We start from the raw sequence: 11396 nt of genomic DNA, 5'->3' as shown, positions 1-11396 counted from the left end.
AGTGGCCTGATCCAACATGGCTTCTCTTATGTTCTTATGGGACACAGAATGTTGGACTGGATGGGCCATTGGCCTGATCCAACATGGCTTCTCTTATGTGACACAGAGTGTTGGACTGGAGGGGCCATTGGCCTGATCCAACATGGCTTCTCTTATGTTCTTATGTGACTCAGAGTGTTGGACTGGATGGGCCAGTGGCCTGATCCAACATGGCTTCTCTTATGTTCTTATGTGACACAGAGTGTTGGGCTAGATGGGCCATTGGCCTGATAAAACAGGGCTTCTCTTATGTTCTTAAGCGGTGATGCAGAAGGAAGCAAGAGAGAGGGAGAAGGAAGCAGACAACAGCCAGTTGCTCAGGGGCCTGATAGGAGCCTTCCGGGGGACTCTAATGTTTGACACCCCTGGACTAGATGGCCCGTATGGCTCCTTCCAACTCCCCTGACCCATGCACTGCAACATCTTTGAGGCCTCACTTTGCCCCCCCCCCCCGAGTCTGTTCCTGCCCACCCCCAAGCCTCACCTTTTCAAAGATGGCTTTGGTGGCCGTCACATAATGGTGCAGCTTCTTCTCCCGCTCCAGGCGTTTGGCTTCTGCCTGCTCTTCCGTCGTCTTGACCTTCAGCCTCCCGTGCTGGCAGGGGAAAGAGAGCAGAAAACAACCACGTAGGGGTGACTCTTGTCTGGGAGCGGTGTCTATGTGCAGGGGGGAAGAAATGACACTACCAGGACAGAGAGTGGCTGGGAGAAGTCATTATTATTAACTTCATTTATACTCCCACCTTTCTGTCCAACAGGGAGCCACAGTGGCTTCCAACAGTCTCCTTTTCTTCCTCACAACAACCCCGTGAGGTAGGTCAGGCTGAGAGCATGCGACTGAAGAAGAAGATTGGCAGATTTATACCCCGCCCTTCCCTCTGAATCAGAGACTCAGAGCGGCTTACAATCTCCCATGTCTTCCTCCCTGCACAACAGACACCCTGTGAGGTAGGTGGGGCTGAGTGGGCTCTCACAGCAGCTGCCCTTTCAAGGACAGAGACTCAGAGTGACTTACAATCTCCTATATCTTCTCCCCCCACAACAGACACCCTGTTAGGTGGGTGGGGCTGAGTGGGCTCTCACAGCAGCTGCCCTTTCAAGGACAGAGACTCAGAGTGGCTTACAATCTCCTATATCTTCTCCCCCCACAACAGACACCCTGTGAGGTGGGTGGGGCTGAGAGGGCTCTCACAGCAGCTGCCCTTTCAAAGACAACTCTGCCAGAGCTACGGCTGACCCAAGGCCATTCCAGTGGGTGCAAGTGGAGGAATGGGGAATCAAACCTGGTTCTCCCAGATAAGAGTCCGCGCACTTCACCACTGCACCAAACTGGTTCTCTCACCCAAGTCACCCAGCAAGCTTTCACAGCAGAGTGGGGATTTGAACGTGGGTCTCCCAGATCCTAGCCGGGCACTCTAACCACTACCTCACCCTGACTCTCTAGCTCAGGGGTATGTAGGCGGGAAGTAGGAAAGCCCCCCGACTTACCATTTTGACAGCACTGCAAAAACGACTCCCAAAGGGCAAATGAACGAATCACGTCTCCTAGGAAAGAAAGATGAAGGGAGCGTTGTGGGAAGATCTCTGATTATTCATGTTTTGATTTCGCCTTCCTACCAGGAAAGCAAGCCAATGGCGGGCACGGCTCCCCACTGCTTTCTCCTCAAAACCACCCAGCACTGATGGTTGGGGGAGAGAGGGAAGTGACTGGCCCAAAGGTCCCCACCCCCTGGTTCAATGGGGATTTGCTTGGGTCTCTCTCAACCAAGACCTGCATTTTATCTGCCACACCGGGGGGGGGGGCAAACTCGCTTAACGTAAGAGCCACACAGAACAAACGGCAGAGGTTCGAGTGCCGCAAGACATGAACAGGAAGGAAGGAAAAATAGATGAGGAGAGAAGGGTGGAAAGAAAGCAACTTTAACTTTAAATGCATTCTCCGAGCTGCTAACTGGCTTAGCTTGGAGAAGTGATTTCAAGAGAGAGAAAAGCCTTCTCCAAGCCAGCAGACAGGGAGGTGGGGGCTTCAAGAGCCGCACAAGATGTGTGAAAGAAAAGCCACAGTTTGGCCACCCCTGTGCTACACCGAAGTGCAACTGGGGAGAGCAGTACTGGAAACCTTTTGATCGCACCTAAGTTTCAGAGTTCATGATGGGCAAGAGCTCCGCCTGCTCTCACTGCAGCCTGACAACAGCCCTGCGAGGTAGGCTTGGCTGGGAGAATGTGCCTAGTCTCTCTGTGAGCTCCACACGCCAAGCAAGTTTGATTTGGATTCCCCTGCCCTGCACAGACCTCAGCTGAACTGACAGCTTAACCCTGTTAAGACGGGCCGGTGTTATTATCCCTCTCTTGCTGATGGCTGCAGGGCAGTTTATTTATGCATCAAAGGTGGGCTACCTTTGCCAACCTCCAGGTAAGGCCTGGAGATCCGGAATCACACCAGCTCCCCAGACTCGAGAGATTTGTTCTCCTGGAGATGGTAAAATTTTCACAGAGTGAACTCTACAGCTTCATATCCCTGCTGAACTCTCCCTGGGACAGACTGGCTTAACGTAAGAGCCATATAGAATAAAGTCAGATGAGAGCCGCAAGACATGAATGTCAGATGTTTGAGAGCCTCAAGACAGGAAGGAAGGGAGGGAGGGAGGGAGGGAAGCAACTTTAACTTTGAATGCATTCTTTAAGACGCCAGGAGGCTTGGCTTGGAGAAGTGATTTAAAGAGACAAATGCCTTCTCCAAGCTGGCTGATGGGGGCTTTGAGAGCCACACAATATGTGATAAAGAGTCACGCGCCGCATTTTGGCCACCAAGCCGCAGTTTGGCCACCCCTGGTAACCAGATGTAGGTTGGGAAACTCCTGGAGATTTGGGAATGGAGCCTGGGGAGGACAGGAAGAAAAAGATGACGACGACATTAGATTTATATTCTGCCCTCCACTCAGAGCGGCTCACAATCTCCTATATCTACTCCCCCCACAACAGACACCCTGTGAGGTGGGTGAGGCTGAGAGAGCTCTCACAGCAGCTGCCCTTTCAAGGACAACCTCTGCCAGAGCTCTGGCTGACCCAAGGCCATTCCAGCAGGTGCAAGTGGAGGAGTGGGGAATCAAACCTGGTGCTCCCAGATAAGAGTCCGCGCACGCAACCACTGCACCAAACTGGCTCAGTGGGGTACGGTGCCCTAGAGTCCCCCCTCCAAAGCACCCCTTTTCTCCCAGGGGAACTCATCTCTGCAGTCAGGGGATGAGCTGTAATTCTGGGGGGTCCCCACGTCCCACCTGGAAGCTGGCATTCCATACCCCTACCATGTTCTACTCCCGCCCACCACCTCCAGGCATTTCCCAACCTGGAGCTGACAACCCTATGGCATTGGTACCCCTTTTGGGGCCAAGCCAGATGCATTCTGGGATTGAGCAAGAGAGCAGCCCTCTTGGAAGGGCTGTTGTGCACCTAACTGGAGACGCGGTGGGCTTGAACCTGGGACCTTTTGCCTGCCACGCAGGCGCCCTGCTGCCTCCGAGCCACACGCAGCCCTCCCCTCCGCAACAACGCCCGGGAGCTCAACATCCCCAAGCCTCCTCTCCTTCCCTGCCGCTTTGGACATGCCGCTTTACCTCCTCTTGAATTTCCCAGCTCCCTTGCCACCCCTCTTTGGACAGACAAATGGTCTCTTCCGCAGAAATCAGACTCCCGAAGGAAGAGACCATTCCATAAGCGGCAGGGGTGCGGTGAAACCACGGGAAGAACTGCTGGGCGGCTCCGGAAAACCCTGTTGGGGGCGATACCAACCAGCCCGGAGGGGGAGATGGGAGATGAGCCCGACCGGAGCCGAGTGGTTTCGTCCGAAGAGGCTCCGACAGCAACGAGGAGTGCCTGTGGGCGATTCCACCTGGGGAGTAGCGAGTGGGGGGGGGAGGAAGGGAGGTGGCGGAACGTACCATTGGAGCACCGGGAATGAGAGAGCCGAAGCCTCCGGGAAGGGCCAGAACGTCCACATTCTTAAAGGAGCAGCGTCTTCCCCCCCCCCCCCCTTAAGAGGAAGGTTGTGGCTGACCTGGAGCTGAAAGCACGTGATTAATATTAACATTTTCAGGGAAAAAAAAGGAATTTGTGCATCAAACTGCTTTGAAGCAAAGCAGGGATGAGTAAAGGATGGGCCGGGGGGGGGGGGGACCAAGGAGATAGGGTTGCCCAGAAATATCTGGGGACTTTGGGGGTGGAGCCAGGAGACTTTGGGGGTGGAGCCAGGAGCAAGGTTGCGACAAGTATAACTGAACTACAAATGGAGTTCTGGCCATCACGTTTAAAGGAACCGCAAACCTTTTAAATGCCTTCCTTCCATTAGAAATAATGAAGGATAGGGGCACCTTCTTTGGGGGCTCATAGAATTGGACTCCAATCTTTTTGAAACTTGGAGGGTATTTTGGGGAGAGGGACTAGATGCTATGCTGAAACTTTGGTACCTCTATCTAAAAAAAACAGGCCCCCAGAGCCCCAGATACCCACTGATCAATTCCCCATTATACCCTATGGGAATCGGTATTCATAGGGAGTAATTGGGTGCCTATCAGACATTTCCCTCCCCCCCCCTTTCTGATGATCCTGAAGCGAGGGGAGGGCCTCCAAACTGGGGGATCCCCTGCCCCACCTGGGAATTGACAACCCTACATTTTCTCCATGGTAATTGATGCCCAGAGACCAAGTTCTAATTCTGGGAGATCTCCAGACCTCACCTGGAGGCTGGCAACTGGGTGAGACCCTCGCTTAAGTCAAGAACAGAGAATGAAGAGCAAGAGAGGAGTGTGCTTGGGAGACATTTCGGAACAAGGAAAATGTCCTGCGTACTCTCCTCAGGTTATGCGTAAGGCTGAATGAAGTTACTCACTGTTTAACAATCTCACTAGGCATTCCACAGAGGACAATAGTTAAGAGATTTGTTTCTTCGGATGAGGGTTTATAGGGCCTTAGTAATGTTTGCTTTATCTCCAAGTATACAAGCAGAACACTGTTAAGGAAACAGGTGCGTCTATCCTAGACAGCACAAACACAGCCCCAAGGTGCTCCACTTCCAGCCAATCCACAGCTCGAAAACTCACTCTTTGATTCCTTAAATTCTTTCTGCATGTGCTCAGAGGCGTTTTATCTGTTAATGCATTTCTTAGGGCCACTAAGCAAAGCTACGCCCTTCTAGATCCGTTGACGTCAGCGAGAAGAGCGTAACCTGGCTTAGGAAGGCACCGCGCTTGGTTAAAGAAGTCCTTAATTGTGATTTTTAACATTTTAGTTTAATGCATTTTTATGTACTTTATTGGTTTATATTGCCAGCTGCCTTCAGCTCCATAAGGAAGAAAGGTGGCTAATAAATACTTGAAAGAAAGAAAGAAAAACGTGTTCCGCGACTGAATCATAGCACTGAAAGAACATTGATACTAAGTGCCAGTGAATCACTTTTCAAAGGGAAAAAAAAGGGAAAATGAGAAAATAGAACACTGCAGGGTTTTTTCCCCTCAAATCCAGCATCCCCTTCCTTGGTATGACTGTGCCTGAGTGTGACGTTATTGTGCATGAACAATAGGTCCTAATTGTTGCTTTTGGTGGGTGAGTTCCACTTTTAGTGCCAGTAAAAATATGAGCCCAATGAAAAAGAATCTGAAAACACACACACACACAATCTCTCTCTCTTCAATGCTGCCCATGACATCAGAGGGGAAACTGTGAGGTGTCAAAGGCACTAGAGAACGCTACGAATGTTCAGGCCTGAGAGTGTCGTTTTTGAGTGGGGTGTGGGTGGTATCAAGCTTCCAGGGAGCACAGAATCCTTCTTAAGAGACTTTTCTTCCTGGCTGAAGAAGAAGAAGAAGAAGACTGCAGATTTATATCCCACCCTTCTCTCTGAATCAGAGACTCAGAGCGGCTTACAATCTCCTATATCTTCTCCCCCCACAACAGACACCCTGTGAGGTGGGTGGGGCTGAGAGGGCTCTCCCAGCAGCTGCCCTTTCAAGGACAACCTCTGCCAGAGCTATGGCTGACCCCAGGCCATTCCAGCAGGTGCAAGTGGAGGAGCGGGGAATCAAACCCGGTTCTCCCAGATAAGAGTCCGCACACTTAACCACTACACCAAACTGGCTCTCTGTGATAGCAGTGGAAAGTGCCTTCCAATTGAAGCTGACTTATGGGAACCCTGTAGAGAGCCAGTATGGGGTAGTGCTGGAGTGCCATGCAGTTTGGGGGCCGAATCAGGCCCCCGGAGGTCTCCTATCAGGCCCCTGAGCAACTGGCTGTCATCTGCTTTCTTCTCCCTCTCTCTTGCTTTCTTCTGCATCACAGCTTGCTTTGCCAGGCTTGCACAATTGCACAGGAGCTACAAAGCAAAACCTCTATTTTCTCCATTGGCTGAGGCTCCTCGGGGAGGAAGGGGGGAGGAATAGAAGAAGAAGAAGAAGAAGACATTGGATTTATATTCTGTCCTCCACTCAAGAATCTCAGAGCGGCTCACAATCTCCTTTACCTTCCTCCCCCACAACAGACACCCTAAGAGGTGGGTGGGGCTGAGAGGACTCCCACAGCAGCTGCCCTTTCAAGGACAACCTCTGCCAGAGCTATGGCTGACCCAAGGCCATTCCAAACAGGCGCAAGTGGAGGAGTGGGGAATCAAACCCGGTTCTCACAGATAAGAGTCTGCACACTTAACCACTACACCAAACTGGCTCTCCAAACATAGCTTGCTTTGCCAAGCTCTCTCAATCGCACAGCAGAGCTACTGAGCCAAACCTCTCTTCCTTCTACTGACTGAGGCTTCCCACCCACCCCAGTCCCTGGGGAAGGAAGAAAAGAGCCAGAGCTTCCTTTGCCCAGTTCCCTGGATCCCATGGGAGAAATACAAAGAAAGCACCTTTAAGTCCAATGAGTGCTAACGTTTTAAACATGTTTTAAGTTTTTTAATATATATATATATATTTGTGTTTGTCTGTGTTCTTTCTTTGTCTGCTACCTAATCTTAAATAGGTACACACGTGGCCCGGCCTGACATGAACATATGAAGCTGCCTTATACTGAATCAGACCCTCGGTCCATCAAAGTCAGTCTTGTCTACTCAGACTGGCAGCGGCTCTCCAGGGTCTCGAGGTTTTTCACACCTATTTTGCCTGGGCCGTTTTTAGTTGGAGATGCCGGGGATTGAACCTGGGACCTTCTGCTTACCAAGCAGATGCTCTGCCACTGAGCCACCGTCCCTCCCAACCTGACATGGTCCGGCCCCTCAAGATCTCTTTTATGTTAGATCCGGCCCTCATAACAAATGAGTTCAACACCCCTGGTGTGGTGGTGAAGTGTGTGGACTCTTATCTGGGAGAACCGGGTTTGATTCCCCACTCCTCCACTCGCAGTTGCTGGAAGGGCCTTGGATCAGCCAGAGCTCTCGCAGGAGTTGTCCTTGAAAGGGCGGCTTCTGTCAGAGCTCTCTCAGCCCCACCCACCTCGCAGGGTGTCTGTTGTGTGTGCGTGGGAAGGTAAAAGGATCGTTCTGAGATTTGGAGTATAGGGCGGGATATAAATCCAATATGGCCAAGCCTGCTTAACTTCCAAGATCTGAAAACGGTGGTTTGCCATTGGCTGCCTCTGTGCAGTGATCTTAGACTTCCTCACAGGATTGTCAGCTTCCAGGTGGGGCCTGGAGAACTCCCGCTTTTACAACTGATCTCCAGCTGGCAGAGATCAGCTCCCCCTGGAGGAAATGGCTGCTTCGAAAGGTGAGCTGCATGGCATTGTCCCATGCTGAGGCCCCTCCCCTTCCCAAACCACGCCCTCTCCTGGCTCCACCCCCAAAGTCTCTGGGTGGTTTCCAACACAGGCCTGGCAACCCAACTTCCTCAGAGGCTTTCCAATCCAAGTACTAACCAGTACTTTGCTTCCGAGATCTGACCAGATTGGGCTCGCCTGGGCCATCCAGCGTTTGGAGTAGGGTTGCCCAGTCCAATTTAAGAAATATCTGGGGACTTTGGGGGTGGAGCCAGGAGACTTTGGGGGTGGAGCCAAGGAGACATTAGGGGTGGAGCCAAGATCAAGGCTGTGACAAGCATAATTGAACTCCAAGGCCGCGGTCACACTCACCATTAAATCCATCCCTAACCCGTCGCTATTATACCCCGCAGCTTTTTTACAACGAATTTCCTGATCAGACATCCCTCCATCCTTCAGTTCTAAGCAGCGTTGGTCCCGTCGCTGGTGGAGTTCTGGCCCTCACATTTAAAGGGACGGCACACCTTTTCAATTCCTTCCTTCCATAGGAAATAATGGATAGGGGCACCTTCTTTTGGGGCTCACAGAATTGGACCCCCTGGTCCAATCGTTTTGAAACTTGGGGGGTATTTTGGGGGAGAGGCACTAGACGTTATACTGAAAATTTGGTGCCTCTACCCCAAAAAACAGCCCCCCCAGAGCCCCAGATTCCTGCAGATCAATTCTCCATGATTTTCTATGGGAATAAATCTCCATAGGGAATAACAGAGTTCCCAGCAGACATTTCCCTCCCCTCCCCTCCCCCCGCTTTCTGACGACCCTGAAGCGGGGGGAGGGTCTCCAAACCGGGGGATCCCCTGCCCCCACCTGGGGATTGGCAACCCTAGTTTGGAGACTTGCCATCCTATAGTATGAAGGCTGCTACGGATCCTGTGACGGGTTAGCATTCCAATCCCCTTGCAGCTGGAATCGTTTACAACCAGCGTAGCCGTGCTGGTCTGTGGTAGAGTCCAGTTGCACCACTGAGGGGTCCAAGGTTTCTGAGGGTATGAGAGAAGAACTTGCACGGCTGGCCCTAGACTCTGAAGAAGAAGAAGAATTGCAGATTTATACCCCGCCCTTCTCTCTGAATCAGAGACTCTATCAGAGCGGCTTACAATCTCCTGTATCTTCTCCCCCCACGGCAGATGCCCTGTGAGGTGGGAGGGACTGAGAGAGCTCTGACAGAAGCTGCCTTTTCAAGGACAACGCCTGCGAGAGCTACGGCTGACCCAAGGCCATTCCAGCAGGTGCAAGTGGAGGAGTGGGGAATCAAACCTGGTTCTCCCAGGTAAGAGTCTGTGCGCTTAACCACTACACCAAACTGCCTCTCCTTTGGCATCCTAGGCAAGGCTGACTTCTGGCACACCCTCCCCGCCACTGCTAATGTCACCGAGTCACATGGAAAGGAAAAGGAAAGGTCCCCTGTGCAAGCACCAGTCGTTTCCGACTCTGAGGTGACGTTGCTTTCACAACGTTTTCACGGCAGACGTTTTTATGGGGTGGTTTGCCATTGCCTTCCCCAGTCTTTTACGCTTTCCCCCCAGCAAGCTGGGGACTCATTTCACCGACCTCGGAAGGATGGAAGGCTGAGTCGACCTTGGGCCGGCTACCTGAACCAGCTTTCGCTGGGATCGAACTCAGGTCGTGAGCAGAGAGTTCAGATCACACTACTGCAGTACTGCTGCTTTACCACTCTGCGCCACGGGCGGAGTCACATGGGGGGCACCCAATTCGGCACCCCCGGAAGGCTGGCGCCCTAGGCAATCACCTAGTGGAAGGGCCAGCTCCGAGAATTTGTACCCAAGAAAGGAGCTTTGACTCCTGAAAGCTTCTACCCTAAGAATTTAGTTTGTCTCTAAGGTGCTTCTGAACATGAATCGAGCCATTTGACCAGCATAGAAAGCTCCCTCCCCGTTCTGTGGGTGTCCTGCCTTCTCAATGGAAGCGGTTTCTGCCTCATTATGAAGCGGAGCTGGAAGATATCTGGCGTTGGCAAGGAATCGGCCACACCCTTCAGGCATCCAGAATTTCCCATCCTGAAGGGCTGTGGCTCAAGTCGATGCCAAGAGGAAAGAGAAACGAAGAAGGTGACATTTGGGCATGAATTATATTCCTTAGGCTGGGAACACCTGGTTGACCAGGTCGGTCTGATCCTTTTTTTTTTGGCTTAAGAAGGAGCTGTCATGTAATTGGGAGCATTACTCACCTGACACTCAAGGCTCACGACTATTTCAGGAAGGGAATGCAGCCGATCTGGATCTGGCCTTTCCTAGAAGCCTTCTGGGACTGGGAGGATAACAAAGGTGCCTCTTTCGATAGTGATATCCGGAAAGCCGGTGCCAGAGGCAGACAGAAGGGCAAGGGGGCTCCGAAAGGCAAACCTGCTGCTGCAAGCTGTGAAACGTGTTATTCGCATACACCGGTGGGGGTCGCCAAGTCCAATTCAAGAAATATCTAGGGACTTTGGGGGAGGAGCCAGGAGACATTGGGGGTGAAGCCAGGAACAAGAGTGTGACGAGCATGACTGAACTCCAAAGGGAGCTCTGACCATTGCATTTCAAAGGGCCGGCACACCTTTTAAATGCTTCCCCTCTGTTGGAAACAATGAAGGATAGGGGCACCTTCTTTGGGGGCTGATAGAATTGGATCCCCGGGTCGAATCCTTTTGAAACGTGGTGGGTATTTTGGGGAGAGGCACTGGATGCTATGCTGAAAATTTGGTGCCTGTATCTCAAACAACAGCCCCTTCAGTGCCGCAGATACCCGCGGATCAATTCTCCATCATTCCCTATGGGAATCGGTCTGCCTAGGGAATAATGGAGTGCCCAGCAGACATTTCCCACCCCACCCCACCCCCACCCCCGCTTTCTGATGCCTCTGAAGCGGGGGGAGGGCCTCGGAACCGGGATACCTCTCAGAATTCCTACCAATCTCCCGATGACAGTGGTCAGTTCCCCTGGAGGGAGTGGCTGCATTGGAGGGTGGACTGTACGGCATTGTGCCCTGCTGGGGTCCCTGCCCTCTCTAGGCTCCATCCCCAAATCTCTGGAAATTTCCCACCCTGGAGTTGGCAACACTAAATTACCCCACTTATCTCTCTTCCCTCTTCAAACGCCGCCCTCCCCAAACCTCCAGGAATGTTCCAACCTGGAGTTGGGAACCCAGTTTTACGAATCCCTTTGTGAATTGCCCCAAAGTGTCCTGTTTAAACATAAGAAGCATAAAGAGCGGGGGGAGGCCAAACTGTGGCTCTTTCACGCATATTGTGTGGCTCATGAAACCCCCACAACTCTGTTGGCTAGCTTGGAGAAGGCATTTCTTCCTTTAAATCACTTCTCCAAGCCAAGTCAGGTGGCAGCTTGAAGAATGCATTTAAAGTTGCTTTCTTTCCACCTCCCCTTTTCCATCTATTTTCCTCCCTCCCCTCCCTCCCTTGTGGCTCTCAAACAACTAATGTTCATGCCTTGAGGCTCTCAGACATCTGATGTTTATTCTGTGTGGTTCTTACGTCAAGGAAGTTTGGCCACCCCTGATAAAGAAGAATAAGGAGAAAGATCTGAAGGGCGAAGGCACAC

At 51.9% G+C, this 11396-nt stretch overlaps 1 protein-coding gene across 1 annotated transcript in view; it reads right to left on the bottom strand.

Annotated features, from left to right (window-relative positions):
• LOC132584431 (geranylgeranyl transferase type-2 subunit alpha-like) overlaps positions 1–1649 on the bottom strand; it is a 46120-nt gene extending 44471 nt beyond the window's left edge. Inside the window, exons 1-2 of the mRNA XM_060256307.1 lie at positions 1528–1649; positions 524–634 (exon numbers count right to left, since the gene is read on the bottom strand). Of these exons, the coding sequence (XP_060112290.1) occupies positions 524–634; positions 1528–1530 (114 nt within the window). The 5' untranslated portion in view covers positions 1531–1649. The remainder of the gene's footprint in view (positions 1–523; positions 635–1527) is intronic.
• Positions 1650–11396: the final 9747 nt, after the last annotated feature.

This window comes from Heteronotia binoei, chromosome 15 (assembly GCF_032191835.1).
Source record: "Heteronotia binoei isolate CCM8104 ecotype False Entrance Well chromosome 15, APGP_CSIRO_Hbin_v1, whole genome shotgun sequence".
Taxonomy (NCBI): Eukaryota; Metazoa; Chordata; class Lepidosauria; order Squamata; family Gekkonidae; genus Heteronotia; species Heteronotia binoei.
Note: the sequence above shows the minus strand (reverse complement) of the source record. Positions and strands in the feature narration are given on the sequence as shown.